Below are 24,891 nucleotides of genomic sequence, written 5' to 3' on the forward strand. Positions count from 1 at the left end.
TGCAAATGCAATTTTAATTTCCAATTTTTTACCATAATAAAATCAATCTGGAACAAGAAGCACTGCTACTTTTAAAAATAGTTTATAAAAAATCTACCACTTTTCTCATATAATAATAAAATTTATTTTATGCAGTATGTTATATGTTTAGTACACAGCACACTAAAAATTATTCGGGGACCATGTGAAAGGACATAAACTTTCACAGGGTTTCACAATAAATCGTATCGGGTCATAGCTTCACAAAATTTCAATACATAAACTTGCATTCTTTGTCCAATAAAGGATGTAAGTGTAAATACTGTTACGGTTTTTGTGATGAAAAGATACATACAGTGAATGTCACTTAAAATCGTACACCATCGTAGTAAAATTTTATTCATTAGTTTTAGAAAGTTGATGTTTTGGAAATAATTTAAGACGCTATTTTTATATTGTGTGTGCTATTAACAATCAGAAAATATGGTATAATTTTAATTGCGCTTATCTACAAATAACAAAATTGGGTAACACTGTCAGTGCCCAGAATATCAACGCTTCATTTAAAATCCTACAGGCACTAAAAAATAGCAAAGGATACCTTACAAAGTATTAGGATTATTTAATATTAACATTTTTTTAATTTTTAAAGTTTTAATTGTAATTTAATATAAGTGTACGAATTTAAGTGAAATATGAATTTTGTGATGTTCTTCAATTTTCATCAATATTTTTTTTAAGGAATTGAGGTTTTGTTAACTTTTTTGTTGAAATACATATTTTTTGTTCCAATTAATAAAATGACTTTTAATTTTTTATATAATTCCTATTATTGCCTGTATAATTTCATAATATTTAAAAAAAAATATGTTGTACGATTTTGAGTGACACTCACTGTATATATTAGTACTACCAAAGCTCTGAGAACATTTATCTTAATTGTGCGCAACAATAATTCAAGATGTTTGCTCCAAGTCAAATATGACCCAAAGATATTAAGTGCACAAAATTGTATAGATAATTTTTTTTTTCTAATTTGTATTTTTAAAGACCTAACGTAGGTGTTGACATTTGAAATTAAACAAAATTCATAAAATATCAACCACTCACTTGCTGTGGGTAGTCACCTTGAGTCTTCGGGCACGGTGCAGGGGCTTAAGCATCCTAAGGATGTGATCTAAGAACTACCCTCCCCATACCTCACAGCGTCTGTCCTCTATGTTAAGAGCGGCTGTGGGGTAAATGACCATCTTCGGTCGCCTAGCGATCACGACCTCAACTTGGCATTTGAAATTAAACAAAATTCATAAAATATCAACCACTCACTTGCTGTGGGTAGTCACCTTGAGTCTTCGGGCACGGTGCAGGGGCTTAAGCATCCTAAGGATGTGATCTAAGAACTACCCTCCCCATACCTCACAGCGTCTGTCCTCTATGTTAAGAGCGGCTGTGGGGTAAATGACCATCTTCGGTCGCCTAGCGATCACGACCTCAACTTGGTAGCGACTGTTCCCTTAGTTAGGGCGGCTACCAATTTCCTCTGTCTGCATTTTCTGATGTCGGTCCGGGACTGTGGTTTGGGTTACCTAGGCAACATAACCGTACCTTCTAGCGTCTGTTCCCTATGTTAAGGGCGGCTGGAAATTACAATCTGGTTCTGTCAGTCCGAATGTTTTTGGTGAAAACTCAAATCCAGGATGCGTCTGTCTCATATTGAGCGGCATCCTGGTCTGCGTCTGACTCCAGTGGAGCGGCAGTGTCTTTTTTCTTACCTATGGTAGAGGTATAAACTGCCAAAACCCCCCCCATGAAATGTCAGTTTCTAACGACGGCCCTATGTCCTTGGTCGAGGGTGCTAAAATCTCCAAGGGTAACGTGAGTACTCAGGCGGAAGCCACAGGTCTGAGTGCCACTGGAGCTACTGTGACTGCGACGAATCAGACGAATACCCCGGGTCTGGTAGTCGGTGATGCTACTGGGGTAAACAAAACGAATAGTTTTTTGACTAGACAGGAAAGAGTGACTATGGACGACAGCGACGACAACCTCTCAGGTCTGAAAGGGTTAAACCTTTATGAGACTGATGAGGAGGACTTACTCATGGTGTCCTCCGAGCCGCTAAAAGCGAATGAAGACGTACATCCGGAGGCCCATGACCCTGCAAAGGGAGACACAGAACAGAAAAACAGGAAACAGGACTCAGAACAGGACGAACGGAAAAGGTTGGCGGGCTACAAACGCTCTCTCCGGTATGTCAGGACGTTGGACTCGCGAGATCCCGCGTCTTTGACCACCAGGGAAAAGCGTTTGCGGCGTAAACATACCTACCACATACAGAAGTATGAGGCCATGCTAAATACTACTGTTGTGGAGGTAAGGCCAGCCAAGACTAAGACCGAACCAAACCAGAGCAGGCAGGTGATCACATCTAAACATGTGCCCCATGCCAGCACTGGACCGAACACGATCACCGTCTCGGAGGATCTTGACGTACGCCCATCTACATCAAAGAGGGCCACGTCGGGGCCAAAGAGAGGTGGTGACCAATGCGGCACGACACCCAAGGTGCTGTCCGCAATCTCCTCTACTCGAGGAACCGCGACGGCTTCCAAAGGTACAGCAAGCAGGCCTAGTATTAAGCGGCAAAGGTCAGGTGAAACGCAGGTGTCTGAGGGTAAGCGGCTGAAACCATCAACTAGCTTAACATCAGCACCTGAGCTACAAGTAGCCATCATAGATCGTAGTCAACCTGATGGGAAAATGACTACGGACAGATGGCTGCTTCTGGAGGAGAAGATCTTGCGGGCACTAGTGGACGAACTCGCATGCAGTGAGGATGATTCCTTCACTGCATTCGATGGCGCCAAATGGTTAAAGGGTGTCAAGATCATCGGGTGCGGTAACGAGAAGGCCCTAGGCTTTCTCAGTAACTGTATCCGAGGAGTTGGCGAACTCTGGCCCAACGCAAGAATCGAAATCGTCCCACTGGATCAAGTACCTTTTCGTACGACGGTGAGAGTGTGGGTCCCTCCTCCCCTTTTGGAGGACGAAGCCACGCTAACACTTATAAAGCGTCAGAATAAGGAACTTGGTACAGAGGACTGGACGATTGAACGAGGGCGCTCTAGGGACAAAGGAGAAGGCAAGGATCTCTGGATCAAAATTGGTTCAGAATCCCTCCGACTCCTGCGTTCTTCGCAAGGCGTCATCAAGTACGGGCTAAACCAACTCCGGTTGATCTTGCCCGCGGTGAAGCGCAATGATGAACCCAAGCGGCCTGAGAGTGGTACAGATTAATCTGCACCACTCCGAAGCAGCATCGGACGATTTGCTGCGCTTCATGGAGAAGGAAGCTATCCACGTGGCCTTAATCCAAGAACCCTGGCTTGTAGCCAGTAAAGTTCGAGGCGTCCGGTCACGAAACTATGTGCTCCTTTCTCCGAACCCTGAAGGTAAAGTAAGGAGCTGTATTTTGGTCAGGAAAGACATTAAGGTTTTCCTTCTATCTAATTACAGTTCTGGTGATTTAACGGTAGTTGCACTAGAGCGACAAGGGTTACCAACCCTAATCATATCATCTGCGTACCTACCATACGACGAAGCTAATCCGCCCTCACGTGCCGTACGCACACTTGTAGACTGGTGTAACACAAGGGGCCATGATCTCATCATAGGATGTGATGCTAATGCCCATCATACTCTGTGGGGGAGCTCGGATATAAATGACAGGGGTGAGTGTTTACTTCAATACCTTCTATCTACTAACCTAAGTGTTTGCAATAGGGGTAATATACCAACGTTCTTCAATAGGATCAGGGAGCAGGTCATTGATATTACTTTGGTAGGGAACACTGACTCAGTTAGAATTCTTGATTGGAGAGTTTCACTCGAGTGCTCATTCTCCGATCACCACAGGATAGTGTTTACGATACAGCTTACACTGGATAGGGAAAAACCCTTTAGAAATCCTAGGAAAACCGACTGGGTCAATTTCTGTAATCTTAGTGACACCATACCACATCCAGCAATGGATAGATTAAATGGTACACGGGACTTGGACGACTCGGTGGATTTTCTATCCAGGTCATTAAGGGAAGCCTACTATGCTTCGTGTAGGGAGCGGCAGGGACCTAGGAAATTCCGGCAACCATGGTGGAATCCTAGACTAATGCAGCTAAGAAAGGAATGTAGAAAACTTTTTAATAAGGCGAAGAGGGACCAAGACTTGTTAAGCTGGGACGATTATCGTCAAAGCTTCAACACTTTCAAGAGGGAAACCAGACGGGCAAAGAGGGAATCTTGGGAGCGTTTCTGTGGGGAACTGGAGAATACCACGGAGGCATCGCGTCTACGAAAGGTACTATCCAAGGATCCTGGTACGCCTGGATTCCTGATGAAACCGGATGGTAACTTTACTGAAAGTAGTATCGAAACTTTGGAACTGCTAATGGAGACACACTTTCCGGGTTGCAGGGATGATGAAAATGAGGTATCCGCTTCGGAGCATCTTGCAGCTTCTCAAATCCACATAAGTGAATTAGTTAGATCCATTGTTAGCGTGGAGAAAATCTCGTGGGCGGTGTCATCTTTTAAGCCCTATAAATCACCAGGGCCAGATGGCATATTCCCAGCGTTACTCCAAAAATCGATTTCAACCATCATGCCATGGCTTATAATGATATTTAGGTACAGCCTGGAAACAGGATACATCCCTAAAGAATGGAGAGAGGTTACAGTGGTATTTATCCCCAAAGCGGGAAAGGTAAACCACAGTACCGCAAAGGACTATAGACCGATCAGTCTGTCATCGTTTTTATTGAAAACACTGGAAAGATTGGTCGATATCCACGTCAGGAACATCCTCTCCCCTGATAATTTCTGTAGGGCACAGCACGCATACCTTAAAGGCAGGTCGGTGGAGACAGCCTTGCATGACGTTGTCGGAACTATAGAGGGGACACTTGACAAGAAGGAATATGTTATGGCATCTTTCTTGGATATAGAGGGTGCGTTTAATAATGTGAACATATCCGCAATAGTTGATGCACTGGGTGACTTATGTGTTGATCAGCGGATAAGGAATTGGACAGAAAATATGCTTAGGAGCAGGGCCATTAACTCTAATATGGGTATTGGTAGGACAAGGAAAGTTGTGACAAGAGGCACACCACAAGGTGGGGTCATCTCTCCACTTCTGTGGAATCTTGTCGTAAATAAAATCCTTTTCAGGCTCAGTAGGATAGGTACCAAAGTAGTCGCATATGCTGACGACGTTGTGCTTCTTATTCAAGGGAAGTTTCTTCCCACAATAAGTGAACTCATGGAATCAGCACTCAGCGTTCTGCTATCATGGGCCAAGGAAAACGGTTTGGGTGTTAACCCTGCCAAGACCGAACTGGTTCTTTTCACCAGGAGATATAAAACTCCAGAATTTAAACCTCCACGACTGGATGGTACTTTTCTGAAGTTTTCAAGCGAAGCCAAATATCTTGGCGTAATTTTGGACTCTAAGCTCTCGTGGAAACGTAATGCTGAGAGTCGAATGAAGAAGGCATTATGTGCCTTCTATATATGCAAGAAAACCTTTGGGAAGAGATGGGGTCTTAAACCATACATTGTACACTGGATGTACACCGCGGTCATAAGACCTATTTTGACCTATGGGGCTCTTGTTTGGTGGAGAGTGGTGGACACTAAGACTCACCTCTCTATTCTAAACAAGGTACAAAGATTAGCATGTCTTGCAATTACTGGCTCTATGAATTCCACACCTCAGGCCAGTCTAGAGACGATGCTAAATATAACTCCCCTTGATATATATATCAAATGCATTTCTGCTAAGTCTGCTCTACGACTCAAACAGTCGAGCGGACTGAAGCACGATCGTATTGGTCATGGCACCATCCTACAAAAGATAGGCAGGCCAATCATAGGGAGGGAAACGGATTATATAATACCCACACCGAATTTTGATAGAACATTTAGGATCAGAATACCGACAAGGGGTGATTGGGCCGCGAACTCTGTCCTAAGAGATGACGTGATCTCAATCTATACTGATGGTTCAAAGACAGAAAGAGGCACGGGCTCGGGAATCTTCTCAGATGAGCTGGACCTTTTGATGTCTCTTCGATTACCCGATACCTGCACGGTTTTCCAGGCAGAGATTTATGCTATTGATACAGCCGCGAGAAGAATCCGGGAACTGAATCTCGAAAATTCGACCATACATATCTACTTGGACAGCCTGGCATCAATCAAGGCTCTTAACTCCAACGTGATTAGGTCGAAATGTCTTCTCAATTGTATCAAATCACTGGCACAACTGACACAACATCACGTGGAGTTGATATGGGTTCCAGGACATGCGGGCATCCGGGGAAATGAAGTATCTGATGAGTGCGTAACCAACGGGTCGTCCCTGGACGTATCTCTTGCGCAAAGGGATATTCACACTCCCTTGGTGACAGTATCAAAATTGATAGATGAATGGGCTTTGAGCGAGACGGAACTCAGGTGGTCAAATATCATCACTTGTAGAATATCCAGAATGCTCTGGCCCAATCTGACAGAGGATAGAACTAAGACTCTTTTGTCTCTTAGTAGGAATTCGATTAGACTTCTCACGGGTATAATTACTGGGCACTGCATGATTGGACATATGTCGGAACGTATGGGTTACCCACGTTATGGCTATTGTAGAAGTTGTTTAGATGAAGAGGAGGAGGAATCGGTACAGCACCTTCTATGTGAATGCCCAGCCTTACAAGAGCATAGACTACTACATCTTGGTAGAGCTCTTTTCCATGATCTGGACTGTCTCAGGGATGTGTCACTAGTGAATATGATTGGGTTTATTAGAAGTACCGGCTGGTTCCCATAGGGACCACAGAAATCACATAATAGACGAAACTAGGGAGGGAAACTATTCTCACTTTATGTGTGACATTTTCAGCATAAGGGAATAGTACTTCTAAGGGTACCACAATGGGCCGCAAGGCCTCCGAGTGAACTCGCTAACTTGCGAGCAACCCACGTAACCTAAACCTAAACCTAAAACCACTCACTTTTAGAAAAAAATAAATTTTAATTTCAAAATGTGTCAAATTTGATCTGAAGACCTTGTGTAGGTTATAAGAAGTAATCAAAATTAGAATTAAAAAGTATTTAAGTGTTTACAAATGCATATTTTTTGTTATTAGAATAAATGTATATTCTTTATCATAATTATATGATCCCTTATTTATTTTGTTATGTTTTCTAATGAACTGTTTTTGTTTAAATAACTATTATTTTAATAAATAAAACTTTTTTTATTCTTATTTCTAGGCGTTTTGATATTTTGTTATTATTAAAAAACCGAAACCGGTTTATATTAAATTGCAATTTTTCGAAGAAACCGAAAAAAGGTTTCTAAAAAATGTCGAAGAATCGATCACCCTAGTAAATACCCTAACAATAAGATTGCAGTAAATGAATTAGTTGTCACTACCCTAGACAACCCACAGCCGAACGAATGTACGTTATCAGTGTTGCCAAACTTTTAAAACCATATCCCACCAGATTGCACTTAAAATAACGCCAGAAACCACTAAATCTTTAAATAAAACCACTGATTAAAACCGCAAAATTTTTATTTAACGATTTATGAAGCAAAACCGCTTTAAAAACAAAAATAATTGATTTTTAAATTAAAATGTGTGCCAAAAACGTTATATACTAACATTAATTAAGATCAAACCATTAGAAATTATCATTTGAGTATATTTCTGAGGTACCAATTAAATTTAAAAACTTTCTTGAGATTTCATAATCGTAGCAACACTTTTCATGGCGACGAAGGCAATTTTTAATAAAAATTAATTTAATTAAATTAAAATACATATATTTTGCAAACAAATTCTTTGATTTTACAATATTAAGCTTACTAAAAACTCGCTCAACTTCCGCATTTGACCATGGCATACAAATAATTTGCAAAGTAATATCAGCCAAAACGATGTAGTATTTGAAAGATTTGTCCAGCAAATAATATAGATGTTATTGAAAATTGTCTGGAAAACATCAAAACTGTTCCAAATATGGAATAACATATTTTTTTGAAATACATTATTTATTGAAAAACTACCTATTTTTGACAACTGTCTCGGTTTTTAGAAGCAAAAAGTAATCGCTGTTAGAATCAATTGCTTCAACAGCGATATATAAAAATGTACAACACATCGTTGTCTTATTTCTGATTCCTTTTCAGACATAATATTTCCATTGCATTTGTATTTTCGTATTTCAGTTTCAAACTGATAACCTAAATAACTCATAGGCTTAATGTAATTTTCAAAACATTCGATTTGGAACTGTCTTTCTGTTAAGTCATTAAGGTATACACTTAAAAAATATTCGTAAAATTTTATTTTTTAGTTTCGTTTAAGTAAATACAAGATATAAACAAGTAAGAGTGCTATATTCGGCTGTGCCGAATCTTATATACCCTTCACCAAATTATACTTCAAAATTTTAAATATTTTTAGGTAAACAAAATTTAATTTTTTTTCCAGTTGTTTTTTGAATTTTTTGGAAAAAAAAATTTTTCGATTGTTATTTAAAATTTTTTTTTTTTAAATTTAAAAAAAATTTTTTTTTTCAAATTTTAAAATTTAAAAAAAATTTTTTTTTTCAAATTTTAAAAATTTTTTTTTTGTTTTTTCAATTTTTTTAAAAAAAAAAAAAAATTCGGGTTCAAAATTTGTTTTCCCGATTTTGACCCATTGTAGGTCCAACTTACTATGGTCTTATATACGTCGTTTCAAATGTCTTTGAAATATCTATCATTAGATATCCATATTGTCTATATAATGTCTTAGTAATCCAGATATAGGTAAAAAAATAGGTCAAAAATCGAGGTTGTCTTGGTTTTTTCCTCATATCTCAGCCATTTGTGGACCGATTTTGCTGATTTTAAATAGCAAAATTCTCGAAAGCATTATTGAAGATTTGGATCCCGAAGATATCTGGGGTCTTCAGAAAACTGATTTCAACAGACAGACAGACGGACAGACAGACAGACAGACAGACAGACAGACAGTCAGACAGACAGACAGACAGACAGACAGACAGACAGACAGACAGACAGACAGACAGACAGACAGACAGACAGACAGACAGACAGACAGACAGACAGACAGACAGACAGACAGACAGACAGACAGACAGACAGACAGACAGACAGACAGACAGACAGACAGACAGACAGACAGACAGACAGACAGACAGACAGACAGACAGACAGACAGACAGACAGACAGACAGACAGACAGACAGACAGACAGACAGACGGACATGGCTTAATCGACTCCGCTATCTATAAGGATCCAGAATATATATACTTTATAGGGTCGGAAATGAAAAATGTAGAAATTACAAACGGAATGACAAACTTATATACACCCTTCTCACGAAGCTGAAGGGTATAAAAAGAGCTAAAAACCGCCAACTGAAAATATTTTGCAGCTAGAAAAACCCGCTTACGACGAAAAAATACCTCCAGATCTAGCTGAAAAACCGCCGTTTTGGCAACACTGTACGTTATAGACGTGCAAGAGTGTAACTTAAAGTATTGTCAAAACAAGTATACCAAATACATAGCTGTTACTATGGGTATAAATATGAGAATGAGTATAACTAATGTTGTATGGTTTTGCTTTTGCACACACACTGTACTCTTAAAAACAAAAACAGTTGTTTATTGTTTTGTATTGAGTATGTCATAAACTTCTTTTTTGCACACAAATAGCTGTTGTAACTACCAGTATTATAAAATATTGTAGGTGAAACAAATATACAAGTGAACTTTGGTGAGTTGATGTGTATGTGCGAAAATTTATGCTTAAAAATGAACAACACGCTGTGGTTTAGAAACGTTTATCTCTGGAAATAATTCGGTATCTCGGGAACTATTGGTTGGAGCTGAGGTATTTTTGAGTTGATTTGCAGTTGACCAGTTTCCTAGCGCTAATGGGGGCCAGGTGACCTCAAAGTTGGTCACCTCGGATCTCAATTTTTTTAATAAATCGGCAAAAATTCATTTATGATCCGAATGAGCTGAAATTAAAAATATAAATAGCGCTTAAGAATATCTACAAAAAATACGCTTACATGTGCAGGTTATCTCCTTAGTTGAAGAGTTATTTACGTTTATTTATTTTTAATTTTTCTCGATTTTTTATGGTTTTTTAGATATGGCGGGCCTACGGAGGGTCGATTTTTTTTCTAAAATATCACCTATGTATATTGGCAATAAAATTCTAAATAAAATAAAAAAACTTGCTAACAATTAACTTGTCCCTATAAAAAGTTAAACGCATCCATAGCTGGAACATGTAAAAAGTGCCGTATTTTTGAAGTTTTTTCCCAAAATATATTTTTTTTCTTTTGTAGAAAACAATTTTCTTCGGGACTATATACAATTTTTATATGATCCGGAAATTTTTATATAATACAAAAGCGTGTAAAGTAAATTTTGGCTCACTTAAGCGGACACAACACCGCCAAGACCTATCCAAACTTGACCAATTTAAATAAAAAATTAGATTTGAGTAAAAAATTCTAAAAAGGCAAAGCACCGATCCTAGAAAAAGCTTCATACTTGTATAACCGTATATGCTTCTTAAATATCTACAAAGTTTTTTTTCTATCAGACGGTAAATAACGTCACAGTAGGCACTTTTCTAAAAAAAACTCAGTTTTTGTAACACATTTTACCCGGATTAGGAATTTCGGTATTTAAAAATAAAAAAAATTAAAAATTATAATGTGGTTTATTTAAGGATAGTCTATATTAGTTCAAAATCTTGTTATGATATCTTTAACCGTTAAAATTTTACATTAATTCAAATTGTACATTTTTCTGCATGTAAAATCACCATATTATATTTTTTTAAGTTTTTAGGTAAATAACGTCCCAAAAAAATGATTTGATTTTACTAAAATATCAATCAATCTTCAAGTCCTAAGGTTTTCAACAATATCAAATACTTATATAAAAAGGCCTTTATTTACTCCTCAAAAGTTCCACAAACCTTGCCCCCTTTAGAAAATTTGTATGATTTTTCATATATTTATAGTGGTTTAGGCTCCTATAATTTACATACAAATAAAGAAACAGATATACATACTTATTTGTTGGTAAAATTTCTATAAATCATACACACGAGTTTTTATTTGCATCATACAATAAGTTACTTATTGTATTCCATCTTTATCTACTAGTATTTGCTTGTGCGAAACATAGGAAAACCAATATGTTACTCTCATTCTCTTTTTATCCACTCATACAATAACTGCTACAAATAATAACAATACCAACTTATAACAGAAACACCAAAATACTCATCAATACTCACTCACTTTAGTAAACACACAGAAACGTGTACAAACAGTTGTAACTGTGCACGTCTTTAATGTACGTTGGATTATCTGGATAAATCCATTCCTGATTCTTAAGCACGATTCAGAGTTTTCAGGGCCGAATCTTAATAAGAAGTTTAATACTCCTAGTTACACCCTAATAACAATTACCTACTTCATTTACATACTCAACAATTATTATTAACACCCACCCATAACCCGTCACACTAACATTTCAACTCGTAACCACTTTCACTACCCAACCCAATCATGACCGATTACAATAAATGTGTGTGAAGTTAAATTCGAATTTAACTAGCACAGACAAAAACCACATTTCTTAACACTGATCATTTTACAAGGGTGTGAAGTTAAATACGTCAGTTAAATACGTCCCACATGTATGTTAAATACGTTCCAAACACTGTTAAACTAGTTTTTAAATCGGTAAAAATAGATTTTTTCAATAAATATTATAAAATTATTTAATTTTATGGAAAGAAATCAATAAAAAACATAAACTAATTTAATTTTAAAAAATTAATTAATTATATAAATTTTTGTTGTAAAAAATTGGATTTTCAACAAAAATTTATGGAAAATGTGTAATTTTCAAGTGAATTGTTCCCAAATTTAGAGAAGACATGAATCGGGTCAGCGCCCGAGTGGAATTAGCTTAGGACTAGTAGATTCCAAAACTATATCGTATATGTCTGGAACCAGCCCTGTATTTGAGATAGAATTTTTTGAAAAAATTGGTTTTTCACCAAAAATTTATGAAATATATAGAAATTTCAAGTGAATTTTTGGGAAATTTATAGAAGATATGAATCGGGTCACCGCCAGAGTGGAAGTAGCCTGGGACTAGTAGATTCCAAAACTATATCGTATATATCTGGAACCAGGTGAGTGGAAGTCACCGGATGAGTGGAAGTAGCCTGGGACTAGTAGATTCCAAAACTATATCTTATATGTCTGGAACCAGCCCTGTATTCGAGTTAAAATTTTTGAAAAAAATTGGTTTTTCGCCAAAAATTTATCAAAAATATGGAAATTTCAAGTGAATTTTTAAGAAATTTAGAGAAGACATGAATCAGGTCACCGCCAGAGTGGAAGTAGCCTGGGGCTAGTAGATTCTAAAACTATATCGTATATATCTGGAACCAGCCCTGAATTCGAGATAGCATTTTATGAAAAAATTGTTTTTTCACCAAAAATTTATGAAATATATGGAAATTTCAAGTGAATTTTTGGGAAATTTAGAGAAGACATGAATCGGGTCACCGCCAGAGTAGGAGTAGCCTGGGGCTAGTATATTCCAAAACTATATTGTATATGTCTGGAACCAGCCCTGTCTTCGAGATATATATTTTTGAAAAATTGTGTTTTCACCAAATATTTATGAAAAATATGGAATTCTTTTATTTATTAAACATAATTATAATAATATATCAAAAAAGTTAGTAATTAATTCTATTTACATAATTATATTCTTAAAAATTATGTTCATAAATTAAGATTTGATAAAATATTTAGTTAAGATTGTTGAAATAGTACGAAGTTTACGAAGTACATGCTTATGTTAGTCTTAAGCATAAGTGACAAAGAAAGGCAACATCGGAAGTATCGTTAGTGTCGTAGTATTTTTTTAGGCATTCTGCATCAACAGTTCTATTGCACTGTTTACATTTTGAAGTATGAATATCGGTTGGTAAATCACCTTCACAGTGTAAACAGCTGTCTGTTATATTTCTTGTAAATGACAACAATTTTTTTTTTCATTACTTCCCGATATGAGTCTGAATTCATTATTTCAGTCAATGGAAGATTTTTTAAAAGAGCTTCGATGAATTGACAGCAATATACGCCACAATTATATGTGTCTTTCTGAAAAGAATGTGGCATTTGTTCGCTTTTCCACTCATTTGATGAAAATCCAAATTTTGTTATTATTTTAAAGAATTTGTTAATGATAACATTTCTGAGACTCTTTTTTCTTCCCATTGGATCGATGTAATCTACAATTTTTGCAGCAGAATTTGCATACAGAAATGTAAAATGGTTTCTAAATAATATAAGTATGATGATCAATTTGTTATTATTTATATCAAACAAATATTGAAAATTATCCTCTAAATCTTTAAAAAATATAGCTTCTCCTTCTTCACACGTGCAAGCTTCTACATGTGTTATTTTTAACTCATATAACAGAACGTGGATATATATATATCCACAATATTATTAAAAAGCTGTTTTCCTGGATTGAGTGATTCAAATTCGCGTAAAAAAATTGAGGTTACCTGAAACGGCCTGGGAGAATTATAAATAAATGTAAAAATGTTTTTATAATCTCCAACAACAATTTTAATATCTCGTTGTTTTCGCGAAAATCCTACAGTGCTGTAATAATGTTCGTTGTACATGAAGCGTTGCATAATATTTTCTCCATGAAGCATAGTCTTATTTATTTTAGACTTTTCCTTTTGTGGAGTTTTTTTCGAATATTCCTCAATAAGCTCTGCAGTATTTTTTTTTAATTTGAAATCTGCTTTTGAAATTTGGTTGATTTCCACATCTTTTATTTTTGCATGAATATATTATTTTGAGGTTCTTATATATTCAGATGCCAAAACATTACCATTTCGTTTTAATAGTATATTTTTTACTATTGAAAAATATCCTTCTACAGGGCTATTGGAAATCCTTGTGTTCGAGCTGTCGACGAATGTTCCCATTATATTTGACCACAATGGAACATATGGTATGTACCTTGTAAGGACTAATTCCATTAATCCTTTATTTTGGAAATTATTGTCCGTACGGACATTGTTGTCATTATTGTTCTGAATTCTCTTTTTGATTTTCAGAAAAATGTGCAGAGCTTTTTTATAAAATGGGCTTTTGGCGTAATTTGGAGTGCAGTTATTTTTTAAATTAATTGTTATTTTTTCGTCATAATCATCAAACAAGATATCTTCACTGTTTATCTTACGGATCCTTTTAAGAGCTGATTCAAATTCGCTATCCTTTGTGTTACTTAGCAAGATTATTGACAGCGACTCGAACCATATCCAAATTTGTTCAATACTGGAAATATTCAATGCCTTTATAAGAAGATATTTGTAGAAATGTCGTTGATCATCTGAATTTGCATGGTTGTCAACGTCTTTTATGATAATTTTTATAAAATGGTAACAGCACACTTGAAGGACAACAAAGTTCAATTTTGTAATTTTTCTGTGAAGAAATGTAAAGCATTTGGAAAGGTATGATGTAATGGACCCAATATCATCATTGAAGACTTTAACACATGAATTGATCAATGCCCAGCTCCAGTCAACTACAATTCGTTTAGATATTGGCCATGCTATTATTATTTATATGACAAAATATTCTTAATTCCATAAAAAATCTGTTTATGTCATCCTCATAGTGTCTGCAGGTTAGTGCTTCTGATAATGGAATAAGTACACCTTTTTTGCTGGAATCCTTTATATGCATAATAATACTATATAGGAAAACTCTTTTTGAATTCTTATCAAATTTTGATACCACTCCACCTGTAGAGTCAATAAAAAATGTGTTCCTGCTGGATTTTATAAAAGCTTTCTTATGTGTTTGTGTCAGCATAAGTTGATCTCTTGAAAAAAGATATATTTCCTGCGGATTGGAGATTTTTTGAATAAATGATGACCAGTTTTTATCTTTTTGCATAAGAATCACATCTATTAAAGGATCCTTATCGCGGACAAATCTTCGCAATGACTCCGATCTTATTTTCCGAGATACATCATCCGTAACAGCATCGCCCATATTTCCAACAACTTGCAGGGGCTTAGACATTTTTATAAGTTTTTTGTTGCGGAAAGTCGAAGCAAAATCATATTTCATTTCTTCCTTAGCAATTTTTCTTCTTACCGCACGAACTTGTTGTATTTTTTTGTTTTTTTTTCGGATGCTTGATGTCATTATTGTTTGTAAAACTTTTGACAATAATTGGATTTCCTTTAAGCTGAATTACAAATTTATATTTACGACACATTTTATCGGCATGTATGCATTTTCCATAAAGACGAAGTGATGATCTGTCCTTAGTGTACCCATGACTTGTACAATTGATGGGGCACACATTGTTAATTTGTTTATAATTTTCTCTTACAATGTCTTCAATAAATTTGGTAAATTCTTTTTTAATTTTCAAATCCGTTAAACTTGTAAAGTATTCATCCAAAAATATTTTTTCTTTCAAGTGAACCAACTTTTGAAATCGATGTCTTCCGAACGCGATGAAATTTGCACCAATGTTAGTTCTATTGGATAGTAATTCGGACACCATTTTTCAACAAGATCGGTCAAGAACTCTCTGAGTTATAGGAGGTCAAAATTTGACATTTTGGCCAAACAGATGTTTTTTTTATCCATATAACTTATTACCTATTGTTCTTAGCAAAATGTGTCCCAAATAGTTTAGATAGCTATTTATGCAATCTTTCGAAAAAAAAAATTAAAAAAATGTAATAAAATATTTTTGATTTTTTTTTTTTAAATCAAAAATATTTTTGACTTTTTTTTTTCAAAATGGGCCCTTTTTATTTTTTTTTTTTATTTTTTTTAAGAAAGCTTAGGTCTTTTCCTAAGCGACCTATATTTTTGAATTTTTTTGCAAAATCAAAAACTTTGTTGACTTTTTTTAAAAAAATGGACCCATTTTTTAATTTTTTTTTTTGCTCAGAAGAAAGCTTATGTGTTTTCCTTTAACACCCTTTTTGTCGCTTAGTGGGATATCTATAAAAAAAATGTTTTGTAACTCAAGACATACAATTTTTTACTTTTTTTTGAAAAATCAAAAACCTTTTTGACTTTTTTTTCCAAAATGGACTTTTTTTATTAATTTTTTTTTCTCAAAAGAAAGCTTAGGTCTTTTCCTTTAAAACCTTTTTGGTCGCTTAGTGGGATGCGAGTGGGATATCTATCAAAATAAATGTTTTGTAACTCAAGACAAATGTTTTTAAATTGATTTTTTTCATATTTGTGTGTAAGTGTTTCTAAAACCTTAAAAATAAAAACCACAACAACTGACCGAGTAATTAATAGATTTTGTTTTAATTGCGGTGATCCATGGAATGCCAGTCATGTAGATGAATGCAAAGCTAAGAATGCTATATGCCGCTCATGTTCAAAAAAGGGCCATTTTCAACGAATGTGCCGCAAACCAAAGAAGCTGACCGAAAATGATGCCAACGATGGGAAGAAGAAGGTAGCTGCACTTAACTGGGGTGATATAGAAGGTAATAGTTGTATTAAAATTAGTCAAGTAAATATAATATTAAGTAAAAAATTTATTCTTAGGTTAAATACAAGTGAAGCGCTGACTAAGCGGTGGACTAAGACCTATAGGATAGGAAATAGGACTATTACTTTTAAATTGGATACTGAGGCAGACATAATCTGCATTCCAGTTGATATAGTTAAGGAACTGGGGATTGAAGTGTATACCCCGGATATACATTTTTCAGTTGTAGATTATAACAACAATAGAATAAAGATTTTGTGGTTTTTGTGTTCTTAATTGTGTGGATATTTTTTTTGAAACCGAAAGGTCAGCCGAATTTGTTGTTGTTTGTAGCAAAAGTGAACCGATACTTGGATTGGAAACTTGTCAGCGATTTGGGCTTGTGAAACGGGTGGATGTTAATAGTGTTTCAGGGGAGGGCATAAGGGCGAGATTCATGGGTAGATACGAGGATGTGTTCAGGGGTGTGGGAAAATTTCCGAGAACTTTTTCAATCGCATTGAAGGATGATTCTAAACCAGTTCTACACTATAGGAAAAGGGTGCCGAATTCATTGTTATACAGGTTAAAGATTGAACTGGGAAAAATGGTAGATGAGGGTAGAGTCGCACCTGTCGATTACACTACTGATTGGGTCAATAATTTGCAGATAGTTGAGAAGCCTAATGGTGAGCTGCGCATTTGCTTGGGCCCGAAGGCACTGAATAATTGTATTAAACGTGAATATTTTTTGATTCCCACCATTGACGATTTAACGTCAAGGTTGGTGAACAAGAAAATTTTTTCGGTTCTAGATTTGAAGAGTGGATTTTGGCACATGGAGCTAGATAGGGCAAGTTCGGATTTGACAACATCCGAGAGATTTAGATTTATTCGTGTTCCTTTTGGCCTCAACTCTGCCCCGGAAATATTTCAGCAGGAAATGGTGAGAATTTTTGGGGACATAGAGGAGGTACTGGTGTACTTTGATGATGTCGTCATCTGTGCGAATGATGAAGAGGAACATGATAGGATAATGGACTTGGTAATGAGTAGGGCACGGTATAATAATATTAGATTCAATCCCGAGAAGATGCAGTATAGGCAACGGGAGGTGAAATTCATGGGGAATATTGTACGCGAAGGACATTAATGCTCTTGAGGTAGTTTAATATTAAAATTTATATTTTTGTATTTTGAAATCTTTATTTGATTTTGAATTAAAAATTATTAATCTATTTTTATTATTCTTCATTTCATTAATTGATAATTTTATTTACTTTATAGGGGATTTCATTGATTGTTAAAATTATGTTTTAGTGGAGTTATAATAAGTGGAGACTTGTAATTATTTTTATACATCTAATATTGTATTAAAAAGTAATTTCAATAACCAGAATTTTATTAAGTTATTATTATATGGTTGAGATGACTCGACAGGCTATTTGGTAATGAGCTAATCTATCAATTAGGAGGTTGAAAGTTCAATTCCCAAATAAAGACTGAAAACTAAGTTTGAATATAATTTATTATTGATTTGTAGCAGTTAAATAACACTGTGCATCAAATTTAGGGTCATTAAATCTTTCCCGAATGAGACCAACGGGAAGTGATAGTAGAACATCAGTAGACCAAAGGGTTTTAAAAAGTTAGCTCGTATTTTAAAGTTATGCGCCTTTAAAGTTCAGCTTTTTTGAGTAAAAATTTTTCATATATATTTAATTTTTAAAATTTAATTTGTATTTTTTTTTTACATAGTTTATATAAAAATGAACTACATTATATAGTTCGAGGTCTTTTCTGCTCTGGTGGATGCTCTGTAGAACCAGTATTTGAAGTAGACAAATTTTGTAGTTCACTTCCTGTGTTTTCTTCTCCTTCATCATCGTAATGCAAGTTCTTGCTCCACCAACAAATTTCCGCTAATACAGCATCGGGAGACTTTTTTCCTTGATATCTGCAAAATTTTTGTGTTAAAATGTATTGGGAAAAAAAATATATGTATATTAAAAATTACCTCATTTCAAATGGCATTGCAATTTGGTGGTACTGTTCACCTTGTTCATCTGATTCGGTCGCTAGTTGCTGACCGAAGTAGTCTAGATGATAATGTAGGTAATGAATTTTGAGCGACATATAAACGCCTATTTTAGAAAAAGCATTCATCATTGCGTTAACAGATCTCTGATAGCTGTCAGACCTATTTCTACCCAACAACCCGCCAATAACCTCTTTGATTGATTGCCAAGCAATCAATTCGTTTTTATTTAAAATATTATCAAATTCCTGATTTTTGACCAGCTTCCGAATGTCTGGACAATTCACAACACCTAAAGGAAGAAAAGTTATAAAAAAATATATATTTTAATCAAGAAAAATATACTCATTTTAAATGCTTTACCTTCTTTTAATTTACTTTCAGTGAGTCGGGGGAAAATTTTTGCTAAAGTAGTGTAAACTTCATCCCTCTTAACCACAGTTTTCAGAAAACTTTTTACTATACCGAGTTTTATATGTAATGGTGGTAATAAAACTTTGTCTTGAGGTACCAGGGGATCTTCAATGACGTTGGCATTCGCATGTTTGCTTAAGTCCCTACACTTCCATTCATGATTTGAATATTGATCACCCTTATATCTGGAGTCCCAGTCACATAGAAAGCACATGTATTTAATGTATCCAGATTGCAATCCCCGAAGAATTGCTACCACCTTCAAGTCACAGCATATTTTCCATTGATGTTTATTGTAGTCTACTTGTTGAAGAATAGTTTTTAATGAGTCATACGTCTCTTTCGTTTCTACACTATAGGCAATTGGTACCGATGGTTTTGAGTTTGTTTGATGGAGCAACACTGCTTTTAAACTGGTTTTGGAGCTATCAATAAAAAGTCTCCACTCAGCCGCATTGTAACCAATGTCCATTTGGCTCATTAGTTTGTCCACATCCTTGCAGTAAGCAGATGTTTGCTCGTTATTTGCAAAAAAAACATTCTTGCAGTGTTGCTTGGCGATGTCTGTAGGCTGATATTTTGGTTCCAGGGGCCAAGAGATTATTTGAATTTTAAAATCTAGCCAGTTCTTCGGACTTACGTTGTGAAAGTCCAAACTTTGCAATAATGCAGTCTAGCTTGGTTTGTGTAATCAAAATGGGATCATTTGACTTTGAGGGTTCTGGCGCAAATAAAGAAAAAGCTTCATTTAAAGCAGTTTGTATGGTAATCCCTGACGTCACGTCAGGGCTCGGAGGTTTTGGAACTGGAACATTTTACGAGTGTTGTATTGGGATCTGAGCACTTAAAACACTTTTATATATTTTACTCCTCGTTTTTCTTCTGTTCATACCAGTTACGGAATTCACACATGCGTAGCAATTTGAAGTCTTATGCCCATTAGGATCTAACCAGATCATCAGCACACCAAACGACAACTTTGTAATCCAATTGTTCATCCAGCTCATTAGATTAGTATAACACTTTTTGCAAACAATCTTTGGAGCCCATGGCACATTTGATATAACTGGATGGTTGAAATATGTCTCATAAGCAGATATAAATTCTTCTGTAAACGAACCATGTTTTAACATTTGTGGTGTGAAATGGCCACAAACGTAACAAAAATTGTTTTTTAGTAATTAAATTTATTTAAAAACTTCTTTTCACTTTATTAACAAATAATGGTTCACAAATTCACAAAAAGTTGCACTATTATAACAGGTAACTACGATCTGATTTCAAAAAATTAAAAAATCTTAATACTTTGTTCAGCAATAGTGCTGTAACATTCTACAACTTTTGATTACTCAATACTACTCAACACTTTTCGTTTGGGTACTCAATACTATTCGATACTTTTAACGGATTTTTTTAAATTTAAAAACGATATATTTTTATATTGCGTATCTAAGTACCAAAAACTATAAAAATAAAAAAATAAATCTGAAAAAAGTGTTAAAATTAATGAATTTTAAGTATATTAGGACTAGAACATTCAACTAAAATTACTTTATATAAATATTGACTTACTTCAATAGATTATTCATAAAATATATATGAACAATTTTTACTCAAAAAAGCTGAACTTTAAAGGCGAATAACTTTAAAACACGAGCTAACTTTTAAAAACCCTTTGGGGGTTTTGGTATACTAATTATCTACTTTCATTTCCCGTTGGTCTCATTCGGGAAAGATTTTCTTGTTGCACAGTGTAATTGGTATTTGTTTCTTAAATTTTGGATGGAATTTGGATTAAAATATTTATTTTGTGAATTTATTTTTATATCTGAGACCTTGTTCTGAGATTAAAATGTTTGAAATTTGTAAAACTGGCGTACGAATTTATTTTATATTGTTTTAAGTAGGTAATTCATATTTTTTCTTAAAATTTGGTTAAAGTAAAGACTTTTATTAACATTTTATTTTCGTTTTAAAGTTATATTTAGTGGAGACTTGTGAATTAAAGGCTTAGTGAGACCTGTTATAGTTATTTAAATTTTTATTTGAATAAAGAGATTTTTCGTGGTTATATTTGCTTCTATGAAAATTGTTTAGATTTTATGTTATACTGAGGAGATTTTTAATTTTTGTGGTTATATTTGCCATTATGATGTAGAATTTAAGTGGCGTATGCTTAAAATTGTATACCCTAATGTAGACTAATTAAAAGAAAATAAACCCTCCTATTAAAACTGCATTAAAAGCCTCTACACAATACTATAACAAAACTAATGAAATAAAAAAACAAAATCAATTCCACACAATACAACACACAAAGCATTTTTCTACATTAGTCAAATTACCTGAAGCAAGAAAACAAAAATTAACAAATTGTCGCTGCCTTTTCCTCTGCCAAAAATTCCTCGTCATCAAATTTTCGCTGCCTTTTTCTCTGCCAACAATTCCTCGTCATCAAATTGTCGCTGCCTTAATTTCAGAAAATGCTCTTCAATATTCCTCATAAAAATTTTCAATATTCCTCTTCTCTGGCAATTTAGAGGAAAAAAATTCCTCTAAATCACGCCAGAAACGCTATATTTATACTACTGATTTGCATTCCGAAAAAGTAAAAATTAGTAGCATTGCTAAAAAGCTTAATCACCCCTATCACGTGAAAAAAATTACTCGTGTTGTGAACATTTTAGATGGAATTTTGTAAACAATAAACAGCTGTTACGAACAAAATCTACTATTGTGAATGAAAAGTTTAGGGGAATATCACGATAGAAATTTTCCCTTCGAGGGAAATGGACATTTCATGGGAACGTAAATTTCACATGTTTTTCACGAATATAAGCAAAAAAGTTTTAAATTTTTGGGCGGCTGGTGGTCTGCGTCTGTTATCCTCAGTGAGGCGGCAGTTAATCAACACCTGGCAGCAGGTATAAAATGCAACCTTTACTTGTCTGTCTGGGCGCAATGGAAGGCCAAAAATCATGCCCCATGTACCCGGTCGGGGGCTTCATAATCGCCTGGGACTCTACTCCCACAGCGATGGTAACGGGCTATGGCGAGTCGAATGCAGCTGTGACACAGGCTAGTCAGGTGATTACACCGGGCCAGACTAGTCATTATGCTACTGGTGTCTCAGGAGGTCAATCTGGTACACCCAGGTTGGCTGAATGTAAAAAACACAAAGCAATTGGTTGTAGTGACATAAGCGGCGAGATACCCCTGGATTTCTCTCCAAGTACCTCCAATGCTGCTAAAGCCCAAACCGTCAAGGCGGTTAAAATCCATGTCTCGGGTGCCTCTGGGGGGAAGCGACTAAGTCGCTCTTCTCACTCGCCTCCCATATGCCAACTGTGCGATCAGGGTCTATTATGGAATCCTCCTGTCTCAGGCAAAAAATCCTGCCAGAAGGGCCTTACAAAGGAGCAACAGGCCTCCCTCTCATGGGCGAAAGCTCACATTGCTGGACTCAAGACCGCCCCTCCTTCTGCTGAGTCATCAGCGGTGCCTAAACAGAGGAGGATGCTACAATTAAGGGCCAGCAACCGGGTCCGAAAAGGCCTAAAGCGGGACAGCGATCTCTAGCTAAGTCCTTTAGCGGTTATAGATCGAAGTGCCAATGACGGATCCATATCTCAATCAAATTGGGATATGGTGAAGCAAAAACTGGTAGGAGTGTTCTGGAAAGTTCTCAAAGAGAACCCAGTCACTTCTCAATGTGATGATGCTGGTTGGTACCAGGATCACGTCAAACTCATGTCTTGTGTGGATGAACGCTCAGCGTTGCTACTCAAGACTGCCGTCGCATCGTTGGGTGAAGTATGGCCTATGCTTGAGGTGATATCTGTGAGTGAGATACCCCGAAAGCCTATCCAACTGGCTGAGGTATTATCGAATATCTGGTGATATATGAATATTTACTGACAGCAAGGCTGCCGTGAACGGAATAGCGGGTGTCTTCACGACATCTAGGTTAACCGAGGAATGTCCGGTATCCCTAAATGAGATAGCGAGACATTCTAGGATAACGCTTATATAGGTCCCTGGTCACGATGGCAATCAGGGTAATTGTATAGCAGATGATTTGGCCAAAAGGGGTGCGATGATGAGTGAGGAGGCGATCGACCCCTTTCCGGTATTTCCCTTGTTAAATACAAGATGGCTGTTCAGCAGAAACTATATGAAACTGCACATAACAGGTGGACTAATGAACCTACCTGTGCCACAGCGAGGTCGACTAGGCCCGTATATGATGCCAGCAGAACGAATCTACTTATAAAATACCGTCGTGAGCAAATAAGGTTTATTTTCTCCTTTATTACAGGACACTGTTTAATCGGGACTAATGCTAGAAGATTGGGTCTACGGTACAATGTAGAAGCTGTCATAATAAAGAAGAGGAAGAGACTGTGTATCATCTTTTCTGCCAATGCCCGGCTCTTACAAACCTGAGGGAACACATCCTCGGATTTCCATTCCTACCATGCTTGGGTGAGCTATCAAGGATGAATCTTAGACGAATCTACTTCATCGAGGAATCTGGCTGGTTTAATTTGGAGGCAACGAAAGTATTGTAAATACCCTGCTGTCTACCCCTTGGGTATCACAATGGGATCAGATTTGAATGGACCCAAGTGAGCTGCTTGAGGAGCAGCAGCCCATGGAACCTAACATAATACTGACGCTGAAATGTTTCATTCGCTGCCCCAAAATTGTCAATAAATAAAAATTTAATATTAGAAATTTTTTTAAAAATTTAATTGAAACCAATTGCAGTTCATGTTTTTTGCAAAATTTAAGAGATTATTTTTTTGCATCAGTTTTGGTGTTGAGTCGGCAGATAATATCACTGATGTGTTCCAAATTTATTGTCCGGTCACGTTATTTTCAACTATTCTTGCTAAATTTGCACAAATAATAATCGCTGTCGTTCTGTTAAATCTTTTTTGTTCACAAGTTTTATTTTTCTAATTTACGTTCAAAGAAAAGTAAACTTACAATATTCATGTAGCACCGAAATACAATTGAACTTGTAAAATAAAATAAGTAATTGATTTCGTCAAAAACCCAACAAAGGGCTACAAAAAAGTTGGATGGCAAACAAAGATTTTATAAAATTGTTAGTACTTTCCAGGTAACTTCAGAAAGTACAAACCAAAACAATCTTGGAGACCACCAAAATCACTCGACGACTGTAGCTATATATCTAAAAGGCGGAGACTTCAGGATATCAATGAAGAAATCGGATGTGAAAATATTCAAGAAACTTTGATATATCAATTTCGATAACAGAAACAACTCAGAAAAGTCGATATAGTTCATAAAGTTTTTAACGCTAATCCAGTGAGAACAAAAGTATTACAACGCTAAGCGATGAAAAACAGTTCTCAGATGAAGAGGCATTAGCATTACTGTTGGATTTGAAGTTAAAAAAACAGCTTATATTGCGTGCGATTGAAAAAGGCCCAAATCTCTATCCATCTCATCCATAAAAGCTGCTAAGAAGGACTTAAGGCGAATTCATACAAGGTGGTGGCAGTTCTACATAAACAACAATTGGTTTTAACAAATATCAAAAAACAAAAATGAAAAATGAATCCAATAAAAATAGACAAAACAAATAAAATATTGTTATACAAAAGACTTTCTGTAGAAAATATTGATATACACACGATTTTCTATACATTAGATGTTCTATAGAAAATTTAGTTATACACATGATTTTCTTTAGAAAATTTTATTATACACAAGACTTTCTGTAGAAAATATTGATATACCCAAGATTTTCTAT

General features: G+C 35.6%; 2 protein-coding genes and 1 long non-coding RNA gene across 3 annotated transcripts in view; 1 reads left to right on the forward strand and 2 right to left on the reverse strand.

The window, feature by feature from the left end:
* The window catches only part of fy (fuzzy planar cell polarity protein-like protein), a 163,062-nt gene that overhangs the window by 12,869 nt on the left and 125,302 nt on the right, over positions 1–24,891 (reverse strand). The window lies entirely within an intron of this gene.
* Positions 1,813–3,940, forward strand: LOC135963033 (uncharacterized). Its single transcript, XM_065514813.1, has 2 exons — positions 1,813–3,431; positions 3,496–3,940. The coding sequence occupies exon 1, from the start codon at positions 1,816–1,818 to the stop codon at positions 3,274–3,276; it is 1,461 nt and encodes a 486-aa protein (XP_065370885.1). The 5' UTR covers positions 1,813–1,815; the 3' UTR covers positions 3,277–3,431; positions 3,496–3,940.
* LOC135963027 (uncharacterized) lies at positions 18,344–18,961 on the reverse strand. Its single transcript, XR_010576809.1, has 2 exons — positions 18,672–18,961; positions 18,344–18,595 (listed from the first exon to the last, which is right to left on the reverse strand). It is a non-coding gene; the product is annotated as an uncharacterized LOC135963027 (long non-coding RNA).

Source organism: Calliphora vicina, unplaced genomic scaffold (genome assembly GCF_958450345.1).
Source record: "Calliphora vicina unplaced genomic scaffold, idCalVici1.1 scaffold_44, whole genome shotgun sequence".
In the NCBI taxonomy this organism is placed as follows: Eukaryota; Metazoa; Arthropoda; class Insecta; order Diptera; family Calliphoridae; genus Calliphora; species Calliphora vicina.